A 25,621-nucleotide genomic window follows, 5' to 3' on the forward strand; every position below is an offset into this window, starting at 1 on the left:
TGAAGTGGTTCTTTTATCGCTTGTTTGGTTAACCATGGATGAAATGTTAGGCTATGATAACCGGTGCTGTAATTGATTTGATCCTTGATGTTGTGCTCTGAGACCAGGTTGGATACCAACACTACAAACCACTGCCTCGGAAGCCTCTATAGTGTCATATTATCCGACAGGACCAATTTGAGAGTTTGGACAATATAATGATCTGTTTGCCGTGCACCATTGTTTAAAAAAAAATAGGCTATGCGCACCCTCAAACAAATGTATCTTATGAACATGCAATGTTTTATATTATCAGTCGTTTTTCTTGACACCCAAACATGTGGCGTATAGATATGAAAATGAATGAGTGTGAACGCTCTCCTGGCAGTCGGCTCCTATCTGCTACTCCCGCGTCGAGCTCCCTGGAGACCCTGGAGAGCGCACCAGGAGAAGAGCGTTGTAAAAACCAAAGTGGGGCACGAGACAAGCTGCGCCACAGCTGGCAAATCATCGATTTGAGCATCAGAAACGGGGAGGGGCGGTTCGTTTACCTGCCACCCTTTCAAAGAAACCCTCCTCTCATGCCGAGACTCAAATCTAGCACACTCGCGCAGCACACGTTGCTCGCATTTGCGCTCAATCCTGGCTCTCCGAAGTTCAGCTTTGCGCAGTCTTTGCGAGTGCAGTTTTGACAGCTCGTGTGTCCCTCTCAACCGTAGGAATTTCCTGAGCAGTTTTGGATCCGTCAAGGTGGAACAGACTCTATTAGAATTCTGAACTTTTGATGGAAAACAAGAGGCATCACCGTAACTGCTAACTTTGAAGGTATTGTGACATTTTCTCCTGAATTCATTTTTTCTCTCTTTCAATTCAACAGAACCTGCTTATTTTTGCTATTTGCTATTTTGTAGGCTACCGACAGACTGGAATGTCCACCTATTTTAAAAATGTAACGTTCCTTGAATGAACGGAAGTAGACTTTGACAGTAAGCATTTAAGTCAGTTGACCAACAGTTTTCAGGCCCTTCTCGATAACCGACTAAAGGCCAAAATGCATCTGAATATAGGCACGTTTATGTCTTCTATTTAGAGAAGACAATCTCTACGTTCTGAGTGCATGATTTATGATAGGCTATAGATGTAATACTAGAATAGGCTATAATATGTAAATGTCTATACTTTTGTGTCGCGTTTAGTTCAGTTGTAAATAATAACTCGGCATATTCCAGACTTAATAGGCACCCATGAATGAGGTTAAACCGATTCATGTATATTGCGCATCTTGAGGGAACGCACCAACTCTGTGCTTCCTTATCTTTTCAGTTCCGTGATGTAGCCTATAGCCTACCTGCAGACTTGGCTAGAAAAATGCATTACATGACCAGTATTTGTTTTGAGTGATGTCTTGGAATAACCACAATAGAAAAACATTAGTCACCTTTATTGTTATACAACTGTATATAGGCATAGATAACAGTGTCTTTGACAAAAGTACATTTTTTTGTCGCGACAATTGTTTGACATGCTGTTAGATTAATTATATACGTTCTGAAAGTGACAGTATGCGTCGCGTGTTAATAACAAGTAGGCTAAGTAGTCTATTACCCTGTACCAACAGGCCATGATTTCCCCTCCTTTTTTTTGCCAATGGGTGTTTTATGAAGTCAAGTTATAATCGGTCAAACTTGAGTCTATGCTTATTTTAAGACAGAACTCACACATTCCAATTAATCCATATAGTTTAAGATAGTTATCCAGATAACTTTATATTTTCCAGGATTCAAACAATAGGTGAGCTTTAATAGTCAGAGAACATAGTTATTATACCGTACGACTTATATATCTAACGCTGCACTTGATTGGGAATGGCTTTATAATAGCTTGCCTTGTAGCCTAATGGAACTCAAATAATAAATTAAGAAATCAAGTAGATTGCGAACATATTGAATATCCCCTTTTGCAATGGTTGAGTTGACAACATGTATTGCAGCTGATAGTGAGCATATTGGGTAAAAGTAGTAATGATGGCCTTGAGTTTTTGTCTAATTGAGGTTTTTGTAATTGTGCTGATCAGGTGTTTTCATTAAGATCCAGATGAGTGTGTGTGTAAGGGCAGTTATGGGAAGTTGTAGTGTGCCATTGTGAGATTGTGTGGGCATAGTTGTGTTGTGGTTTTGTTCAGGTTCGACAGTCTCTTTCATATATCTCAGTACGGCTTGGGTTCTTGACAAGCCATAATCACTAGCATTGCTGCTGACAAAGATGAATCTGATCTGAATCACTGATCACCAATAGGTAATCAAGCTGTCTATTGTCTCAGCCCTGAAAAATGTTATTGTGTCTTTATATCAGCTAATATTAGTCAAATAATGCTAATTGGAAAACATGTATTTATTAAAACAATTATTCCACAGGTACATCAAGTAAAATCAGCATAATATGGGGGATTGCATTTACCATAGTTACATTTTAAGTAATCTTATAGTCAGGTTTTAAGTATTCTTTTAAAGGAGCAAAAGTTTGTATGTCTAATATTTCTATGCCATATGTTATAGAAGAAGTTGATTAGACTACAACTAGAGCGTAAACATAATGCTTTCCACTGCTGACTGTGTGATAGTCCTGTATACTGAGAGTGTGATAGTCCTGTATGCTGAGAGTGTGATAGTCCTGTATGCTGAGAGTGTGATAGTCCTGTATGCTGAGAGTGTGATAGTCCTGTATGCTGAGAGTGTGATAGTCCTGTATGCTGAGAGTGTGATAGTCCTGTATGCTGAGAGTGTGATAGTCCTGTATGCTGAGAGTGTGATAGTCCTGTATGCTGAGAGTGTGATAGTCCTGTATGCTGAGAGTGTGATAGTCCTGTATGCTGAGAGTGTGATAGTCCTATATGCTGAGAGTGTGATAGTCCTGTATGCTGAGAGTGTGATAGTCCTGTATGCTGAGAGTGTGATAGTCCTGTACGCTGAGAGTGTGATAGTCCTGTATGCTGAGACTCTTATAGTCCTGTATGCTGAGAGTGTGATAGTCCTGTATTCTGAGTGTGTGATAGTCCTGTATGCTGAGAGTGTGATAGTCCTGTATGCTGAGAGTGTGATAGTCCTGTACGCTGAGAGTGGGATAGTCCTGTATGCTGAGACTCTTATAGTCCTGTATGCTGAGAGTGTGATAGTCCTGTATTCTGAGTGTGTGATAGTCCTGTATGCTGAGAGTGTGATAGTCCTGTATGCTGAGAGTGTGATAGTCCTGTATGCTGAGAGTGTGATAGTCCTGTATGCTGAGAGTGTGATAGTCCTGTATGCTGAGAGTGTGATAGTCCTGTATGCTGAGAGTGTGATAGTCCTATATGCTGAGAGTGTGATAGTCCTGTATGCTGAGAGTGTGATGGTACTGTATGCTGAGAGTGTGATAGTCCTGTATGCTGAGAGTGTGATAGTCCTGTATGCTGAGAGTGTGATAGTCCTGTATACTGAGAGTGTGATAGTCCTGTATGCTGAGAGTGTGATAGTCCTGTATGCTGAGAGTGTGATAGTCCTGTATGCTGAGAGTGTGATAGTCCTGTATACTGAGAGTGTGATAGTCCTATATGCTGAGAGTGTGATAGTCCTGTATGCTGAGAGTGTGATAGTCCTGTATGCTGAGAGTGTGATAGTCCTGTATGCTGAGCGTGTGATAGTCCTGTATGCTAAGAGTGTGATAGTCCTGCCATTAGTAGTGCTCATGCATTTTTTAAGATGTCAAAGTGGCACAAGCTGGGGGAAACCAGGTTATGGTTTTAATAGAGGTGATTGTATCTTGTCAAATCTCTCACTGTTTGAGGAGCTGTTGTGGTCACTATTTCACAGAACAATGTCACAGCCCTTTTCCTGTTTGAGCGACCGTGTCACTTCTTGTAAGTCCTGTTTAAGATGAAAGACTGAACGTTGAACGTTGAGCACTGCTGTTAGCCCTCTCAGTCTCACTTTCTGCTTACTAAAACCAGTCTTAACACTAGCCGTTGTGAAAGTGGCACACACACGCACACACACACACACACACACACACACACACACACACACACACACACACACACACACACACACACACACACACACACACACACACACACACACACACACACACACACACACACACACATTCCTTGATCTTTTACCCAAATCTGTTACTTAACCTTATTTGACAGGAACGGCACAAGTCAGATGGCGAGCACAGTGCTAACAGTCCAGATACCTAACAGGACACAGATCCAATAGTCATGCTCAGAAGAAGCCTATCATTGTGCCATAACTGTTCCATGTTCACATACCCTTTTGCAAATTCCTATGACATGTAATAATGACCATAAGGCGATCAATTATCAAGAATGAAAGCAGAAGAAATACCAAGACATTTAACTGCCTGTCTTTGCCTATAGATGTTTTTGAGGTTATCAAAAGTCGGGTTCTATTTGTCAGTGCACCAAAGTGAAAGTAGCGCGCGTCTTTGTTATTGACTGCTCTGTAATAGCAGGAACTCAAACCTACTGTTTGAGAACTGTTAGAAACACACCTAGGGGATCTCTCCCTCTCCTCTCCACCCTACTCATCTTGGTGGCACTTTTGTCTCACATCGCCAATAATTGCCACCTCATTTGTCAGGTCGCTCTAGCATACGGGAGAAGATTCTGAGGGAGCGGAGGCTTTGCAGGCTCAGCTGATCGTTGGCTGCTGCTCTTAACATACAGTACAGAAGACAGGAGTAGGGTGTGCAACTCATAGTGCTCTTTCAGATGAGGTCCTCACAGCCGTTGAACAGAGGTTGTGGTAAGGGATATAGGGTTGGAAGAACATAGTAATAGATACTAACGTACATAATAGGTGGGCGAGAGGAAACAACCTCTTCAGTTCATGTATTGACCCTAAGAGACCAATTAGGCAGTACAGTACATCATAGAGGTTTCCTCTTTGCTACTGAGGTGGAACTTCTCCTCAAGAACACATGATGAAGGCTCAATGACACTCAACAACACTGACACTTGAAATTATTCACTCAAGCTTCTTGCAGTTGTAGCTTGTTTTTGAAGAAGAAAAAAAGATGTGGACTCTAAATGGTAAAACCTCCAGACTTTTGCAGGCTACACGATGGCTTCAGGTTAGGGTGTAGCGAACAGAGTCTGGGGCTTGTTCAAAATACCTCCTACGAAGATCTCGACATTATTACAATCCATACAGCCAAGTACTTGGAGAGTTTAGAGTTGGGTTGTGTCTCGCTGTGCTGAGACTGATATCTAGGCTAAAACCATTAATCGTCTTTACCACCCTCGATAATTAGCACTGTAGAAATAACAGCTCAGCAAACAGTCAAATTATACCTGTGGTAAAGGGGAGAGTAAATACCTGTTTAGCTGCCAGCAAATGCATTTATTAGACTGTCGCCAGTAAATAAGAGGCCTGTCTGGTTTTTTGATGTGTGGCTCTTTGGGGATTCCACCTCCTCTGAAATAGGTCTGTTATGATTGCTAATAGAGAACAAAGGTAACAATGAATCTGAGACTTTTTGATGACATGCTGCAACCAGTTTTGGTAAAAGGTCTTTGTCGTAATAGGGATTGTTTACACATTCCAGGGCTCAGTGTCAAACATGTAAAAGGGCCTGACAATTACAGACATACCACCCTGGATGGATGTGTGCTTGTATGCAACTGCAGTTACAGCACATTTTGCCATGATCTGAGACTCCTTTAAAAGGGGGATATGTTGCCCCAGCATGTTGAAAACAATTTATTTTGGCATATGCTTTGCATACTGTTGATCCAGATTCCTTGGCTTAACGATAAAAGCTTGCATTGTTTCTGGTCCTCACAATCAGCACTGTTTGGTTGAATGGGGAGCCTGTCTTTCCACAGAGATAAATAACCAAAGTCTGTCATGTCGATTCTGTCACGGTTTGGCAAAATGACACTTCTGTAAAAAATATTGAATTGTTTGCATGCTTCACGGCACCATAACAAACACAATTTAAAATGCATGTTGACTGATACCTTGAACTTTTTATAATTCAAATCACCTTATTTCAGGCCCAACATATGTTTTGATTTCATGAAAAAAATGTGATTGTGTTTTATTTTTATGCTTGTCATTATCCGATCTGTGTAGGTTTTCCTGAATCCTTTGTTCAGATAATGCAACAAAAAAGGAACCGAGTGCTTTGGTGGAATTCGCATCCTGCTAAGATCAGGTTGTTTAATACCCACCCACATACTCCGATGAAACATTTTCAACCGATACTGTATTCTCTTGTACACACAAACACAACCTCAACCATCCCCTTGTCAAATGTTTTGTACAGTGGTGGATGATGAATCCTTTGACTGCAGATTAAATGTGCAGAGGAAAATATGTAGATAAAACTGCATTGACAAGTTTGCATTCCTTATCCAATGCTCCCACCCAGGCCTATGGAATGGTTGGCTCAGTAGCCTTTCTGTGTACTGGGCATAGTAAATAATTGTATCACCTGCCCACATTCACTTAACCCTCTTAAGAGTTCTCCTGCACCAACCGTAGTATTGTCCTTTCACATATCCTCCACAGCAGAGTATATGGCATCCTTTGCAACATCTTTAGCCTCCCCCTCACTGTGTAGCTTAACAACAAAGTGTGGACAAAGCCATCTTCAGTGTTGCTTTCCGAAACACACAACCCTGTCTCTCTAGCTATTAATTGTTGATGTGTTGCAATCCACGAGGCAGAAATTAGAGTTCTAATTATTCAGTCATGTGATGAGCACTGGCCCTGCAACCAGTGACAGAAAAGTCATTTCCAAGGCCCTGAAACTGATGCTAGTTGATTGTTCTGTGACTAATTTGTTTTATAATTCGATAAAAGTGAAGGGGGATCAACAAGCCGATACAGGGTCCTCTCACCAGCCTCGGGGACACAATCATTTGTTTTGAATCATTATTAAAGATCCTGTGGGCAGACTAACAGGAGGCCAGCTCTGGCCCTGTGTTAATCATGGCCCGGTCATCGTCGTGGCACCACTGTCGCTACGGCTGCTGTGGCTCGGGACAGTGGTCTTGACCTTATGATGCATATAGGCCCAGACAGACACAGAGCCGAGACCAGCTCACTCTCGGATACCGAGAAACCTGTGTTTCCGTGTGTGGGGGGACAGTGCACACCACACATCGTCCTAGCGGTGGGCGTCAGAGGTCCGTTCCTGTGAGGCGAAATAGTATATTTTGCAAGAGCGTGCGGCTTCTCACAATCTCCACCGTCTCATTTCTGTTACTCTTTGATGCCGGCGTCTACGACTTGACGCATACTGTGAGACCTGTTCAGAGGAAAGTGAAAAGGTCTTCCTGTAAGTGGGAGGGGGCGTCGTCCGGTTCTACTTTGGACATTGGTGTTCATTTGAATCTCACTCTCCTTCTCCGACGTTGACACAACACTGCCAAATCAGAATTTGACCTTCTTTCACTTTTAATTCAAAAGCATACTGACTATGAGGGTCTAATAGAGAGCCTACAACTCGTTCAGTTTAAAGAACACTAGCCATTGCTGATATGAAATATCTTGCACATTCAGGTTCACTGCTTAACGACTGAGTACTCAAAGGATCTTTTTTAGTAATAGTTCATTTGTATATGTGGCACGCCATGCAGTACTGTTGGAAATGTCCCTTCAATTAAAACAATTTGCACCGGACATTATCCTCTTCAAGTTTTCATGTGACTTTGGTAATTGGTTTGCTGTCTACACACTCTCAATGCAAACACACTCTTGCAAATACCTACTACTGTATAAACAATATCTCATTAGTGGAGAGGGAATTTGTGCATGTACTATAATAATGTTTTGACACATTCACACCAATATTAATAATACACAGATTATTGAATTCCTCATTGGCTTATTAGTGCCTTCTTTTTTTGTGTGCTTTCATATTTCCCAGATCCAACACAGCAAGCTGAGGTCTGCACTGACAGCATTACCCCATGCTGTTAGTATTCACACACTGCTAAGACGCAGACAGACTCAATTGTATTAGATAATCCAAATAATCATATTAATGCCCATTAAAGTGGTGAGCATGAAGACATCACAGCACCTACATACTGTGTGTGTTGACGTGTTCGACGTCTGGGACAACAAAGAAACCGCGTCGTCCTAGACGCTAAGCCAACATGCCACTTTCTTTCGCAGGATCTTAACATGTTAAAGAGTAGATTATAAATGGGTGGTTAAAACTGACCTCGCACTTATTTTCTCTCCATTATTTAACAAGAGACTTCATGAATATTTTATGTGATGGTATAGTGAGGGTCAAAGAAGGGGCTACAATATGGCAATAACTGTAAGGTTATATAATATGGTGGTGCAAAAGATGGCAAAGCTGATAGCACACTAGAAGGGATCATGAGTAGGTGTTGTAAAATATTGTAACTAAATCATATGGCTCAAGTATTACACTATTTAACAGAGGTATATCTTTAAAGACATTCACTGTGTTGTCATCGTTTATTTGATTGAAGATGTGCATGTCAAACCACTGCTTCACAATAAGGAGCTCAGCAATGACATCACCCATCTCTTACAAACATGTAATAACACATATGCCTTGGCCCTGGTAAATCTATCACAATAGTGTGTTTGTAATCAGCTGGTATTGATAGAGGCCTTTCAGTGTGAAAAATATTTTTTTCTCTCTGATACAAAAACCTATATGTTAATTGATAATCAGTACTGTTGATTCAGTGGTGTAGTCAGTGCAAATCTGTGCCCTTCTGGATGTCAGAGGGTTTTCACAGCCATGTTTGTGCCAACGTCGCTGGCAGTGGCAGCACCTGTTGGCAGTGCCAGAACCTGGCTGGCAGGGTTATCAATGCTCTCTGATGGTCTCCCACAATCACAGTGGAAATGACAGTGGCTGCTTGCGTCACGGCAGATAACAATTTGCCCGACTACAGCTCGCATTCGCTGTTATTTCTGTTTCCATGCCCACTCTGACAGATATGAAAACGTACACCCAACCAAATGTACAGAAAGTGTCATGTGTTGTCTCGCAAAACGATTGTGATAATAAACATTTGATGTATTTAGCTTTGAACTTTCCCAAACCTTGACCCTGCTATTACAGGTGATATCATGTGAAATGAGCAACGGATCTGACCCCAAAAGATTGATAGTTGTTGTCACCAGCAGTAACACTGTAACACTGTAATAACATAGTAATAGCCCCAGAATATCGCTTTGTCCTTTTCATCTCTATTATCATGCACCTTACTTGATTAAAACAATGTAATACTGCAGTACTCTGTTGATGAATGCTGTATGAATTTAGCAGTTTAGCCAGTTTTTACATCTCTGTATAACCCAACATTTTATAGATAGGCTACTAAGTTTATTGAATTGTGACATACACCTGACTAGTTTGAACCTCAGTAAGGTTTTAACATTGGAGCATACAGTATGGGTTTCCGGTGACAGGCCACAGACATGGGACAGCATCACTTACCGGCAGCACAGACTCCCTGCTTTGAAAGTGACTGACATTCAGCTAGGTGTTGTTGTTTACTCAAGACAGTGTTCTACCTCAACTTGATACCGCTGAATCTTACCTTGCTCTGTTTACTTCCGGCTCAAACGTTTTTCAGCAATACATTAATTGGGAATACAGTGACTCGGGTGCTCTTTATATCAAAAAACACCAAACACTCACATTTGTATATGATAAAGAGGTCATCTGCTGGGTCAATCCTTACAAATCTTGAACACCATAAAGTAACACCTTCTTGGCTTAAAACGCCGTAAACAGGTATGAACCAAGAGTTTCCCTGAGCTCAAGATGTCTCATCTCTAGGAATCATTTCTCAGGAATTTAAGAGAAACCCTCTTTTGAAGAGTTGGACTTTTTATGACAAATCTTTTCCCCTCAGATATCTCCTTCTGCTCGCCTCTATGTGTGTTATTGACAAAACAACAGGTTTTTTTTGTGTGGGAGGAGATTTATGATTTGGCTTAACATTTCTGGGAGCTATAGGCCTTACCATGGTTTATGACTAAATAGTACAATATATATACACAACATTTTGTTTCTATATGCAACATTTCCTCTGTGTTTTACCAAAGAGGTAGGCAATCACTGCATATTTAGAGTTTGTGTTTATGGTTTGCAAGGTATTAATGCATCCTGTTTTGGTTGGTTTCCTTTTTAGCTTTTTTTTCTGAGTCCTGACTGCCTTGTTTTCATGTTGTGTTGACAACATGCCTGATATACTGTACCTAATATCTTGGTCTGTCTCTGAAAGTATTTGCACCCACATTTGTTTTTGTTTATTGTCCCCTGCTGACAATCCTTTCATGTAGAATAGTATTTTATCTCAGGGTATGCAGGATAAGTGTAATGATGTACATTCTTTGATTCTGTGTGATAATTGATGTTATCTCTACGTTGTTTGTACAGACATATGTTTTATAGCAGTTCTGTGCTGTGCACATTCCCATTTGAGCGAGAATAATTGCGTTGTGATGTATATAGTAACAGACAGCAACATTGCTTTCCGTTATAGACAATACTTTGTTCAACAGAAGTTGTAAGGCACCTACTTTGACAGTGAGGTCCTTGAGGTGCGCCTTTAGGGTCTTGGGAAGGTGGCACTCTCTCCCAGTCCCCCTCTCTCCTGTACGAGGTTAGGACAGTGTCATATTTGTGGTTAGGGAAAGTCAGTACCGTAATCCAATCTTTTTAGTAGTAGAGGATTGGCTATGCTCTCTATTGCATTGTCACCCGTGTGTAGGGCTGCTCGTAGCATGTGTGCAATGAATGCACTGTGGACATAAGCTATTTAGAAAGGCACCAGAACAGCTTTTGCTCACCACTCTCTACTTCTATGATGTGTGCTGTAGCAATAAGACATATTCAGCCAGCGAGGCACCTCTAAGTGATATGCAAACACAGTTAACAGGCTTGTGTTCACACCTAACAGATTGAATCTATTTTCAATAATCATAATATCAGATTCTGGCATTATTATTGTAGGCTATTATTCATCTCTATTATGGGAAAAGTTCGGGAAAATAATAATAACCATGTAATAAACAAACAGCCTATTATTATTCGGGAGACCAATTTTGTTTGTTTGTTTATTTATTTGTATGCACAATAAGAATAGCTTACGGGTCGAGTAGGCTACTCAGGACTGACGTAGATCAATAGCCAAAACGGCATGGGAGTTATTCTATTGTGCTCTCTCAGATAGCATTTCAGTGATGTGCGGTTTATATCGGCCTATTTTAACAATTTCCACATGGTCCTCCTGTAGCCTATATAATGTCCATTCGCATAGCATCTCGAATATGTATAGCCTATGCGCGCCTCTGTGTATGTGCATGTGTGTGTGTGTGTGTGTGTTATTCAGTAATAAATGCAGAACCGCCTCACTCTAATCAAGCTGATTAAAAATTCCTGCGCGCACAGCCGGAAATCGCACCATCCTCTGTTTTCTTTGCACTTTTTACTTTATTTTAGGTTCTACACTCCGCCTGGACATCGGCTGTCGCGGGTGGCTGCCTTCAACACTCGACATGCGGGTTAAATCGTCTTGTTTTGGGGGTATTTTCATTTGAAATGAGGAGGAGAAAGGGAAAGCACAGGCAGCACCAGCAAGGGGAGTGATGAGTCAATACAACTCATAATTTAATGGGGACACAGAAGGGGAAAGCGAGAAAGAAAGAAGAGCTCCCGTCCGGACGCAAATCAAACCAACAGAAAGAACACACATCGCAAGCAGCTGTTATGCATCCATAGCAAGCCTTAACTCGACATTGGAAAGTAAATCGCACTTTTTAACATGGGTGTGCATATCGTTGCGCCATCGTCTCTACATGAGATAGCAGATCATTGTCGATAAAAAAAATTCTAGAGAAGCCGAATTTATTGAATACACGTTATTTTTGTATGCGTTTATACATCAGGAGTGTTCGCGACTGGTAGAAATAACAGATTTCAGCACAGCTTAACACTATCCGATGTTCTATTCACGACTGACTGATAATCGTGGTGGATACGTTGTGTTAACTCGTTGCACTTGTAACCGATGGACTATGCTCGAGACAGTTATCCAGTTTATTGTATCAGGTGTTATTTTCCTCCGCTACTTCTAATAAGACGTAAGAATTACTATTTTTCCAGTGAGCAAATAATTCGATTTATTTAGGCTATACTGTACAGACTTAATTCACTACCAATGTTATCGTATCCCAGTCTGTCTCGACGTCTTCTTTTATATAGATGTGGGTTGCTCTTTTGTATATCAACCTTTCATCTCTCAAAAGAAAAACACATTTCTGTAGAGGACCGATCATTTAAACCTAGAAAGCATCAGACATTGAAGTTTTCTTTCCCTTGACAAAACTTGAAGAAGGCATCGTTCACCAAGACTGCATTATATGCTTTCGAGTTTTGAAGTGCTGAGTTTCAGGTTGGTTTGCCCTAAATGTAACTTAACTTGTGTTTTGCACTCTTGCTTGTCTTTTTTAAAGGTCATTCAGAAATCCTGCCCTGGACCTCCACCATATCCGGGTCTGGATTCTGTTGCCCCTATTTAAACAATTAGTTGCTTCATTGCATATCATGAATGAGATAGTTCATGATCATTTATGTTCTGGTGGGAAGGTACATTATTTTGACCTGTTCAGTTTTTGTTGAAATATATTTTTTAAACTTTCTATTACACAATGTAAACACTGTATAATAACCCAACGGAATGTAGCCTTATTTTTTATTTAAAAAAATGAAACACCATAACAGATACTTATTCAAATGTTGCTAAGTAAATGGTGTGTATTAGGTGTTTAACCCTGTCACTCAGTTTGGAGAGACTGTCAAGGTGTTGATTGTGTGCTTCCCGCAGTCGGTGGCTGTGTATGCCGGCGGCAGGTAGCCTAGTGGTTGGAGTGTTGGGCCAGTAACCAAAAGGTTGCTTTATCGAATCCCCAAGCTGACAAAGTAAAAATCTGTCGTTCTGCCCCTGAACAAGGCAGTTAACCCACTGTTCCCCGGTAGGTTGTCTTTGTAGATAAGAACTTGTTCTTAACTCACTTGCCTGGTTAAATTACAATTAAAATGTGTTTTCAATAATCAGGTGTTTCTGGCATGTCAGACTTCACCTTGTCCTCTGTCCATTCTTTTTTCTGATTGCACTTTTAATTTCTGATAGGCTCAAAGGTATAAAAAGTCAGCATTCTTTCCAATGGTACTGCTTTCATTTAGTTTTACCTCACATTTTGTAGTCTTCTCTTAAATTTAAAGAGACCTCCCTCACAATTCTTCTTCCTCATATCATGTCCTGTTTAGGCACATGTGATACAACTCTGTCATAACAATGTTCTTCAGGTCCTTTGCCTTTTTATGCTTTTTCCCCATAAAGCCTGTCTGGTATTTTGTTTCTTTTTTTTTGGGGGGGGGGGGGGGGTGTTCTGAAAGTGACTCAGGCTGAATATGTTTAGCTCTACTCTCTCAGCATTCACTTCACTGTTGCAAGGCTTGTGGGCCTGTGCTGTGAACTGCAGTAATCATCAGAGTGGAATCTTTCTGCAAATTAATGTGTTTGCACAAAAATGTGCTTGTTTGCCCACCATATGGGAATCCGTAGTGGGACAGACATACATAATACATGCTCTGAAAAATGGGAACATTACGATGGCACGAAACATTGTGAGTGCCAAGTAATGAAAGCACAGAATTGGCAGTTATTGTTGTAACTGTTATGTTTTTAATGTGCTTTTTTCCCATAGATAGATGTTCATGTTGACAAGTTATCACCCTCTTTTTTCTAACCTTTTCAAAGTCCAAACAATCAACCATAAAAAGATAATTTGGCATACTTCATATCATGCATTTGAATATGATGTGCTTACTGTGTGAAGGCCTTACATGTCCATGAAACCCCCTAATGTTCTGCCAGCTAGTGAACACCCAGACTGTCCCTGTCTTATCTCCTCCCAGGTGATAGTGAGCAGAGGTGCCGAGAATGATGGACCATCTCAGCGAGGCGTGCCTGGGGAAGGAGAACTGTGACCTGGTCAACAGCATGGGTGACCGCGACTCCAAGGCCCCCCCAGCCAAGCTGGCCCGGCTGGAACAGAACGGCAGCCCCCTGGGCAGGGCCCGCTTGGGCAGCACGGGGGCCAAGCTGGCCGGGGTACCCTACAAACCCTCGGGACACCTCCTCAAGAACTGCCACAAGAGGGGTGAGTGACACTGGTCAGGGTGGTGTGTGTTTATGTGTGTAGGTGTGTGAGATAGCAATATATTTACTCTCAGACATTTCAAAAGGACCCTCAGTACAAGTAGGCCCAAATTATGGCCTGTGTGTTTTTGGCAAGATGTGAGAGAGGTGGAATGTTGTAAGTGTGTGTGTGTGCTGTCTGTATTTACAATTATAATGTCTTCATGGTTCACAAGTGCCATGGTTTTGTTTCCATCTTCCTGCGCAAACCGATTTAAATTTCCCTTAGTCATCTGCGCACACCCACGCTTAGGCCTATCTACGAAGACCCATTGTTCATACCGAGGCCGTTTGAGAATTATTACTGTGTTATTCTGCATAGCACTGCATCACTGTTTCTCTCCTGTTGTTGTTTATCTCTCCTGTTGTTGTTTATTATAGAGAATGTAGGTCCCCCACTTAAGGGCCTTTATTTTGAGATGATGAAATAACTTTCTTATATAACTACTGGCCTGATCATTACATGAATAATGTTATTATTTTATGAATTTTTGGGGCTAGATATGAGCATTCAGACCTGCAGACTTTCATGAGTTTATTAGCGGTTGGCCGTTATGTCTCGTCTGTTTGTTCGGTTGTGTTTGTGGGGACTTTGGAACCAAAGAATGTTGCGTTGAGTGTCTTGATGCGCTGTTACTCGTAGTTGGTTCCTGTCTCATCTGTTGCAAAACACCAGCTGAGAAAGTTACATTTTCCTCCCCAATCATCATCCTCAGGCCGGCCCTACATCACTCTGTCCTCGCGTTTTTCAGAACGTTACAGCATATTTTTAGCCTTTTTCGAGAGGAAATTGTGAAATTTATAGAAGCATCTGTTGCTGAAGTTTCGCATGGCCACAGTGGGCATTGTTTGAGCTGAATAATATTTACCATGGGCTTTTCTCCGTTCCAAGAAAACAAAGACTGTATTGATCCCCAAATGAACCTACACAGCAGTCTTTATTGTTAGATCTCTATCTATTAAAATCAGGGAGAGAAGCAGCGTTTCAGCACATTCCCTGGCATCTGCTGGTGATTACCCCGTTTATTGATTGTTTGTCAGAGATGTTTGCATCTTCAGGATGCCGGACATTAGAAATATTGTTCATTGCAAATGCTCAAACTCCATGAAAATGTGCTGCATATCATCACCACTGAAGGCTATAGAGGAACGTTTTAACCAAAAAAGTGATGATGCTCCGAAACTCAAGTCACCGAAACATCTAAAGCCGTTTTTAACCCAAATGGTATAATTTGAAATTTGCACAGTGCAACGTCTTTGGACAAGGATTCCTCGTTTTCTACCTAATAGCAGTGCAGTGTTTACACAGACTAGTAAACCTCAGGGCGCACTGGAGTGTTGGGATTTGGAGCGGTGCATCATGGGAAGGTGATATGGGGTTGCAGCAGAGGCAGAAGCAGTCTAATGTGATCTGAACTCCTTGACAATGTATCAATAGATCTCAGTCAACAAGTGATTAAAAGCAGAGATCGGCCAAGATTCATCTGAACAACATTCAATTTATTTAGACTTCAGTTCAAATCGAATAATGATATCATTAATAATGACTAAGGACATTGAAATCATTACTCTAATCATGATGTCATTGATCATGTTTGAATAACTAAAATCACAGTACCACTACATCTACTACCGCTACCACTACCAGTTCTATCAATGTGAATAAGGCTAATATGGAAATTCTAATAAAAAACAATACAATATTTATCATTGTGCTGTCACTGATAATACGAATGGCACTGGCATTCATTCATTCATGAATAGAGGTAGTCTGACTGTATCAGCTGTGTCTAAATGTAATATTAATCCCCCCATTGAAGGTCACCATTTGTCATGTCTGAGCCCCCGCTGTGTTCTCTGTGTCTCTCCAGGCAACATGCTCCCTGTGTTCTGCGTGGTGGAGCATTACGAGAGCCCCATCGAGTTTGACAGCAAGGAGGAGCACGCCGAGTTTGTGTTGGTCAGGAAAGACATGCTGTTCAACCAGCTCATCGAGATGGCCCTTCTGTCACTGGGCTACTCGCACAGCTCGGCGGCACAGGCGAAAGGTAGGACTGGCACAAGCCCCCACTCTATTGATGACCCGCTCACACACACATACACACACACACAGATACACACACATACACATACAGTTGAAGTCGGAAGTTTACATACACTTAGGCTGGAGTCATAAAAACTTGTTTTTCAACCACTCCACAAATTTCTTGTTAACAAACTATAGTTTTGGCAAGTCGGTTAGGACATCTAGTTTGTACATGACACAAGTCATTTTCCCAGCAATTATTTACAGACAGATTATTTCACTTATAATTAACGGTATCACAATTCCAGTGCGTCAGAAGTTTACATACACTAAGTTGACTGTGCCTTTAAACAGCTGGGAAAATTAAAAAAAATGATGTCATGGCTTTAGAAGCTTCTGATAGGCTATTTGACATCATTTTAGTCAATTGGAGGTGTACCTGTGGATATATTTTAAGGCCTACCTTCAAACTCAGTGCCTCTTTGCTTGACATCATGGGAAAATCAAAAGAAATCAGCCAAGACCTCAGAAAAATAATTTTAGACCTCCACAAGTCTGGGTCATCCTTGGGAGCAATTTCCAAACGCCTGAAGGTACCACGTTCATCTGTACAAACAATAGTATGCAAGTATAAACACCATGGGACCACGCAGCTGTCATACCGCTCAGGAGGAGATGCGTTCTGTCTCCTAGAGATTAACGTACTTTGGTGCGAAAAGTGCAAATCAATCCCAGAACAACAGCAAAGGACCTTGTGAAGATGCTGGAGGAAACATGTACGAAATAATCTATATCCACAGTAAAACAATTCCTATATCAACATAACCTGAAAGGCCGCTCAACAAGGAAGAAGCCACTGCTCCTTAACCACCATAAAAAAGACCGTCTACGGTTTGCAACTGCACATGGGGACAAAGATCGTCATTTTTGGAGAAATGTCCTCTGGTCTGTTGAAACAAAAATAGAACTGTTTGGTCATAATGACCATTGTTATGTTTGGAGGAAAAAGGATGAGGCTTGCAAGCCAAAGAACTGAAAAAGCATGTGCAAGCAAGGAGGCCTACAAACCTGACTCAGTTACACCAGCTCTATCAGGAGAAATGGGCAAAAATTCACCAAAATTATTTTGGGAAGCTTGTGGAAGGCTACCCGAAACGTTTGACCCAAATTTAACAATTTAAAGGCAATGCTACCAAATACTAATTGAGTGTATGTAAACTTCTGACCCACTGGGAATGTGATGAAAGAAATAAAAGCTGAAAGAAATAATTCTCTCTACTATTATTCTGACATTCACATTCACTTTTTTCAACACTTTTTAAAATAAAGTGTTGATCATAACTGACCTAAGACAGGGCATTTTTACTATGATTAAATGTCAGGAATTGTGAAAACGGAATTTAAATGTATTTGGCTAAGGTGTATGTAAACTTCCGACTTCAACTGTATACACACACATATAAACTCAGGCACATGCCCGCTCCACGAATTATAGAACTTGCCCTGCTATGATTTGGCTTCTCCCATAACCTACCCCACACACACTGCCCCCCTTCTCATCCATCCATCCATTCATCCATTCTTCCATCCATCCATCCATCCATCCATCCACACACACACACACACACACACACACACACACACACACACACACACACACACACACACACACACACACACACACACACACACACACACACACACACACACTGCCCACTCCCCCACTCTCCCCACACACACACAACTGCCTTAGCTGTCCAGGCCTCCAATAGTTTCCCAGCTGATCTGAAGGCTCAGTAACGTAGGCTGACATTGATCCCAGACAGAGGATGTAACTACATGCCTCTCAGGAGTTCTCAGGGCCTCTCTGCTCTGTAAACCTCTAGCTAGAACACTCAGTGGGAGTGAAGGTGGGACCCGTTGCAGCTGACTGCAACTGCAACACACAGACCTGGGCTACTTCCAGGTGCCTCTGCCCTTTATTACAGGCAGGTCTATCATACAGCAACACAATTGGGGGGGGGGGGGGAGATGTCAACTTTAATGTGACCTTGCTGGTAAAATATAGAATCAGTCAATTATTCTAAATGTTTATCTGTATGTGTCTAAACGTGAGAAACATAACATTTACCATTTGATTGTGTTTGTGTTTCTCTTTCCATTGCAGGTCTCATTCAGGTGGGCAAGTGGAACCCGGTCCCACTGTCCTACGTGACGGACGCGCCGGACGCCACCGTGGCTGACATGCTGCAGGACGTGTACCATGTGGTCACGCTGAAAATTCAGCTGCACAGGTCAGTCTCCGCCCTGTTGCCCAATCAACCCACCCACACAACCACCCACCTAACCAACCACCCACCCAATGCCAGTCCAGTGAAGTACCCAACCACACCACCCTCCTGACCCCACCACCCACCTATGCCAGTCTAGTGTGGCATGCGTACCTAGTTAACTTGGGTTAAACACCCAACACATAGGCCTACCATTTGCTTTCTATGCTTCCACACTAGCTCAAATTAGCATAATAGCCACAGACCTTGCAGCAGTCATAACAGCAAAGACATACCTGGAATCCAGCCATACACCTGATAGTGATGGATGGGCTGAACATAGCAATGGTAGCTATCCAGTCCATACAAAAACCATGCATGGCAGTCAGGTTTGCTCATCATAGCACCTACTGTAAAGCTGTACTCACCATTTACGTTGACCACAGTCAGTAGCCAAACCAACAAGATGTCATAGTATCCCTTCGAAGTTCAACGTGTTATGGATGAATGTCTATTTCTGATGCTTCATTGTGTGTGGTTACAGGGTTTATTCCACATGGTTACAGGGTTTATTCCACATGGTTATAGGGTTTATTCCACATGGTTACAGGGTTTATTCCACATGGTTACAGGGTTTATTCCACATGGTTACAGGAGTTATTCCACATGGTTACAGGGTTTATTCCACATGGTTACAGGGTTTATTCCACATGGTTACAGGGTTTATTCCACATGGTTACAGGGTTAAAACAGAAACAACTCAAAGGTTAACAGTTTGGGTATTAATAGTTAAGGTTAGGGCTATGGTTTGGGGAGGCTTAACCTTTTACTGCAGTGGGTTAAATCAGGGTCACAAGAGTGTCTTAAACAAATCTACTTTGAGTTTGCATCCCAATTTTACACTTTATATACATCACATAAGACTGAAATATATCAAAACTGTTTGAAATAGATACACAGATTTTCGGTGTTAAAAAAAGGCATGTATATTAATTATGAAATTATGAAAAGTATTTATAGCATTCTACCTATGAGGCCACTATTGCAGGAAAGGGCTACAACAAAATAATAAAAAAACGATACAATATTACCATCAGGTATCATCAGTATTCACAGTGTTCTCAAGGCTTGCTCGGGCTTTGTGAACTGCAGTAGCACAGTGGTCTAAGCTCCAGCTCCGATCATCATCTGTCCGCGCCCAGTGCTGGGCAATCTTTATTTTAGATTTTTTTGGTGAGAGCCGAGGAAGGCATATATCGACGTTCTCAGGATGTTTTCAAACATCCAAAATCGGCGTCTATTTCTAATGACCAACCTGGCCACACAACCCACACATACTGTTTACAGACCACATAGCAGCCACAGACTACACACACACACACACTGAGATTGGTACTGCTGGTGTAGAGGCCTGTGCCAGCTGCACACACTCAGCCCTACCCTCACTAGCTCACTGCTAATGCAACCCTCTGGGGGGCTGTTCACACACACACACACACACACACACACACACACACACACACACACACACACACACACACACACACACACACACACACACACACACACACACACACACACACACACACACACACACACACACACACACAGGTTGTTCTCCCTCCCTCCTTCTCTTTTCCCTCCTCCTCTGCACACACACCAGCCAGGACACAGAAGGTTGTGTTTATTTCCAGCAAGCTTGTGTGTCTGCATGGATAGCTGTCTGTCTCCACCACTCGCCCTCCTCTCTTTTCCTCCCCTCTGTTCCTTTGCTTTCCCCAGAGGCTCTCTAGCTGCTACAGCCGTTTAAGGTGTTCTGGCAAAGCCTTAACCAGAGCCGTGTTTGTTGTGTGTTGTGTGTGTGTGTGTGTTCGCCCTCTATCTTTAAATCCTCTAACTTCTACCAATCTACCTTCTGTTTATTATATATGCATTACACATATCAAAGTACCTATAACCTTTAAGACAATAGCAACCCATCTCCCCCACCACACACACATAAACTCAATAGACACCCATACCAACTGTGGAGTGTGTGGTTCACGCGTTTCTTTTGTCGTTGCCATAATTCAGGAATGCATGCAATGCGAACACGGCCATATGTCCCACACACGTGACGTCTGCGCATGCTTGATCACATGGAGAGATCCTTATCTGAAGCGAACGGGGCTCTCTCACTGGAGACCTGCTTGTTCTCTTTCGAATTCCCCCTCATTAAAAAGATCTGGTTTGAAAGGGGGGTCCACTTGTCTGTAAATAGAGTACATTCATCTGTATATCGCATAGACGCATACATTCTTTGTCTTTTTTATCAAAAATGCGTGTTTTTACGTGTGGCATGTTGTTATTTCCTTTCCCCCCGTTGCAGAAATCTAGCCGGTAACACCTTAAATTGTTTCGCCGAGCACATCGAGCCAGGAAGGTAGAAGTAACATGAAATAATAGTCGCCACATGCAGCTGATGTATAATTCATGCATCAATACAGCAGATGTGTTGTATAAAGTAATTAACTAATCAGAACAATCAGGAGAGAGAGAGGGAAGGAGAGAGAGCGAGGGAAAAGGGAGGGAGGGAGAGAGAGAGAGCAATCTCCAGATGCATCTGCTTGATGCGCCAAATGAAATCTGTCTGTCTTGGAGGGGCGCTTGCAGCAGGAAAGCAAGGCCCTGTGCTCATCTCTCTCTCTCTCTCTCTCTCTCTCTCTCTCTCTCTCTCTCTCTCTCTCACTTTCTCCTCCTGTTCTCTCCTGTTCTCTGCCCTCTTTTCTCTCCTTCTCTCTATTCCTCCTTCCCCTGTCTCAATCTCCCTGTTCTCTGTCCTCTCCCCCCACTCTCATCCCTTTCTCTTTCTCTCTCCCCCTCTATCTCTTCTTCCTACCTCCTATCTCGTCTCACAGTTGTCCTAAACTGGAGGACCTGCCGCCAGAGCAGTGGACCCACTCTACAGTAAGAAATGCCCTCAAGGAGTTACTCAAAGACATGAACCAGAGCTCTCTGGCAAAAGAATGTCCCTTATCACAGGTGCTGGAGCCGTCCACAAACCCCCACTATTCCATTTGCCAAAGACTGCCAGTGTCCCTTTTTCAAATGCCCAGAGTTTGATAGAGTGGAACACGATGGAGAATTGCCATAGAAAATCCAAATCAATACCCATTGTCGTCCATATAGATAAACGTCCCCCCCCCTTCTCTTCCTCCCTCATTTGCAGAAGCAGTACTGTTGATTGAATGCAGGGTTATTGTTGGGTAAACAATGGACCAACCCAGAATAATCTTGATTTTCCTCTTTATACGTCAGGCTAGAAATATGTTTTTTTAAAGTTTTTTTTTCTCTCTCACCATTATGTAATACACTCACTCTCTATTCAAGTAGCTTGACTCTATAGAATTTCAGCTTTCGTCATATTTCATAGCTCATAACAGAAGCTGTTCTGCAGGAAAGAAACAGACGTATATTTATCACAGGAGCCGTCTGGGAGTGTGCGCTTACGAGTGTGTGTGTGTGTGTGAGCGCTTACGGTATGGAGTGTGTGTGTGAGCGCTTACGGTATGGAGTGTGTGTGTGAGCGCTTACGAGTGTGTGTAGTGGTATGGAGTGTGTGTGTGAGCGCTTACGAGTGTGTGTGTGTGCGCTTACGAGTGTGTGTGTGTGAGCGCTTACGGTATGGAGTGTGTGTGTGAGCGCTTACGGTATGGAGTGTGTGTGTGAGCGCTTACGGTATGGAGTGTGTGTGTGAGCTCTTACGGTATGTGTGTGTGAGCGCTTACGGTATGGAGTGTGTGTGTGAGCTCTTACGGTATGGAGTGTGTGTGTGTGAGCGCTTACGGTATGGAGTGTGTGTGTGAGCGCGGTATGGAGTGTGTGTGTGCGCTTACGGTATGGAGTGTGTGTGTGAGCTCTTACGGTATGGAGTGTGTGTGTGAGCTCTTACGGTATGGAGTGTGTGTGTGTGAGCGCTTACGGTATGGAGTGTGTGTGTGAGCTCTTACGGTATGGAGTGTGTGTGTTATGGAGTGCGGTATTCAGTGGACTCTCCCCTCACCGAGGCTGCCGTATGGTCACCCAGAGGCCCGTGGTGTGTGTGTTTAGCCGGGCAGAGCGTGGTGATGATGTAAAGAGTCCCCCGGCGGTGTTCAGGCTGAGCCGAGCCGCCGCTCCCTCCCTCTCTCCCTCAGCCCGGTAATCACCCTGTTTACGGTCCATATGTCAACCCCTCTCTGTGGTGCGGTCCAACCGCGCAGGCTCAGAGGATAGCATCGCTGCTCGATTTTACTCTGTTGTTCAGCCATTGTTATTTACTCATTGTAAGACGCTCTGAGTAAGTAAGAGTGTCTGTTTTACAGGCTAACTGAAATATGAAATGGTAGTTGAGATGTGCATTGTCAATCCCAAATATCATATTTGATATACTATAAGCAGCGATCCCTTTACTCGCATTGTAGGGGTTCACAGATGGCCGACTTCAAAATGTTACACAGTGGGTTCTGCATTGCTATACCCACAGAGAGGTGTGTTGTTGCTTTTAATAGGTCTCTCTATAAGACTCATTTGGGCCATTGAGCCCAGTATTAGACCTGCGTGGCTACCGCTGTTTCTTATCAGTATTAAACTCCGGCTCAGGGTCTCTGATGAGAGTGCCTGAGGGGGATGTGATGGGCGGCAGGTGAGAAGCCACAGAGGCTGCAGCGCTCCTAAGGCTTCTGGGAAGCCAACAGCGCCCGGGGAGAGGAAAGGGTGTATTCGGAGGCAAGGAAGATTGGCAGCTTTTATAGGATTAGTGTCTCCTTGATATTCAGGAGGGTAATCCTGGGGAGAGAAAGGTTAACAAACAGAGAATTTGGGGGAGAGAATGAACCCTACCTCAGAACAGGGCTCAAAGAGAGAAAGAAAGAGGGTGGGCCATCTTGAAAAAACGGCGCCTTTGTTCTGTGTCTTGTCAAACATTTAGTTCATTCTTTTGTGGCGGGAGTCATGCTTTGTGTGTTTGGCCTACAAATGCCCTGAAGAGACTCCAACTCCAAGAGAGGGGAGGAGGGGCTGAGAGAAAAGAGACTGTGTTCACCACTGTGGCCATTGTTATTGTTCCCAGTGGAATATCATTTCACTGCGCTCAGATGGAGTTCCAATGTAATAGAGGAAAAGTAGATGAGGTCTCACTAAAAAGTTTGACTCCCGTCCACCCCAGGCTCCTCTGAAACTACGGCAACAAAAGAGGCCCCCCTCGCCACTCTGCCCCCCCTCCTTCGCCCACTGGGTGGCCCTGACAGAGCAGCTGTCCTGTTGCATAGCAGCAAAAAGCCATCAAATGCCATCTTTGTGAGTCTGGGCTCTGCTCTAAGGCTGCTAGTGGTTGAGGTAGCAGTAGGGCCTATTGGTGTGTATGTGTGCGTGTGCGTGTGTGTGCGCAGGCGTGCGTACATGTGTGTGTGGGGAGGGGTGGGGACGCTTAACCCAATTGGTGTGGAATTGACTGTAATTAGTTTTAGATGTTTGGGGGGGGCAAGATATTAGCCACAATCAGAGCTAAGGAACAGGAAAAGGGTGTGTGTACGGTGTCTTAGTTAGTTTATGTGTATGTGTGTGCATATGCTTGCAGGCCATGGCAGGATTTTACCAACGTGTCTTTTTCATGCGTTTCTCTCCCATGACGGAAAGTGGAGTAGATAGTTGGGGCAGATAACGTCCCTCTGCGACTTCCCGGGGGGACACTGATAAGCTCCTGTGCTGTAGATGGCTATCACTTAAAGGGCCCAGGGCAGTCAGACGGCAGCATCCTGGTACCACACAGTACCCACCACTACCTGTAGATGGCTATCACTTAAAGGGCCCAGGGCAGTCAGACGGCAGCATCCTGGTACCACACAGTACCCAACACTACCTGTAGATGGCTATCACTTAAAGGGCCCAGGGCAGTCAGACGGCAGCATCCTGGTGCCACACAGTACCCACCACTACCTGTAGATGGCTATCACTTAAAGGGCCCAGGGCAGTCAGACGGCAGCATCCTGGTGCCACACAGTACCCACCACTACCTGTAGATGGCTATCACTTAAAGGGCCCAGGGCAGTCAGACGGCAGCATCTTGGTGCCACACAATACCCACCATTACCTGTAGATGGCTATCACTTAAAGGGCCCAGGGCAGTCAGACGGCAGCATCCTGGTACCACACAGTACCCACCACTACCTGTAGATGGCTATCACTTAAAGGGCCCAGGGCAGTCAGACGGCAGCATCCTGGTGCCACACAGTACCCACCACTACCTGTAGATGGCTATCACTTAAAGGGCCCAGGGCAGTCAGACGGCAGCATCCTGGTGCCACACAGTACCCACCATTACCTGTAGATGGCTATCACTTAAAGGGCCCAGGGCAGTCAGACGGCAGCATCCTGGTACCACACAGTACCCACCACTACCTGTAGATGTCTATCACTTAAAGGGCCCAGGGCAGTCAGACGGCAGCATCCTGGTACCACACAGTACCCAACACTACCTGTAGATGGCTATCACTTAAAGGGCCCAGGGCAGTCAGACGGCAGCATCCTGGTGCCACACAGTACCCACCACTACCTGTAGATGGCTATCACTTAAAGGGCCCAGGGCAGTCAGACGGCAGCATCCTGGTGCCACACAGTACCCACCACTACCTGTAGATGGCTATCACTTAAAGGGCCCAGGGCAGTCAGACGGCAGCATCCTGGTGCCACACAGTACCCACCACTACCTGTAGATGGCTATCACTTAAAGGGCCCAGGGCAGTCAGACGGCAGCATCCTGGTGCCACACAGTACCCAACACTACCTGTAGATGGCTGCTGGCTGGCAGAGGCTTCGTGGGCGCGAGGTGGCGGTGGTTATCTGCACGACTTGGCAAATGTGTGTACCGTGTCTGTGCCTGCGTGTGTGTGTACCTGTCTGTGTGTGTGTGTGTGTGCCCCAGTGAGAGGGCGTGATGTATGGAGGGAGATGCCTGATTAATGAGGACCGTTTATTAGAACATCTGTGTCAAAGATGGAGGAACACAGGCAGTGTGTCTTGGGTGGGCCCTGCTATAGCTGGCTCTGCCTCGCCCAG

At 43.6% G+C, this 25,621-nt stretch overlaps 1 protein-coding gene across 11 annotated transcripts in view; it reads left to right on the forward strand.

Moving 5' to 3' along the window:
- Nucleotides 1-584: 584 nt before the first annotated feature.
- Nucleotides 585-25,621, forward strand: part of LOC135520205 (DNA-binding protein SATB1-like) — a 56,556-nt gene continuing 31,519 nt past the window's right edge. For 8 of the 11 annotated variants that reach the window (XM_064945581.1, XM_064945586.1, XM_064945584.1 and 5 more), the window contains exons 1-5: nt 11,426-12,442; nt 13,969-14,213; nt 16,123-16,299; nt 18,445-18,571; nt 21,445-21,568. In XM_064945581.1, coding sequence (XP_064801653.1) covers nt 13,994-14,213; nt 16,123-16,299; nt 18,445-18,571; nt 21,445-21,568 — 648 coding nt within the window. In that variant the 5' untranslated portion in view covers nt 11,426-12,442; nt 13,969-13,993. Of the gene's footprint in view, nt 805-11,425; nt 12,443-13,968; nt 14,214-16,122; nt 16,300-18,444; nt 18,572-21,444; nt 21,569-25,621 lie in introns of those variants that run through there. The other 3 variants (XM_064945587.1, XM_064945590.1, XM_064945582.1) reach the window with 2 other exon arrangements.

The sequence above is a fragment of the Oncorhynchus masou genome, chromosome 29, assembly GCF_036934945.1.
Source record: "Oncorhynchus masou masou isolate Uvic2021 chromosome 29, UVic_Omas_1.1, whole genome shotgun sequence".
NCBI classification, from domain to species: domain Eukaryota; kingdom Metazoa; phylum Chordata; class Actinopteri; order Salmoniformes; family Salmonidae; genus Oncorhynchus; species Oncorhynchus masou.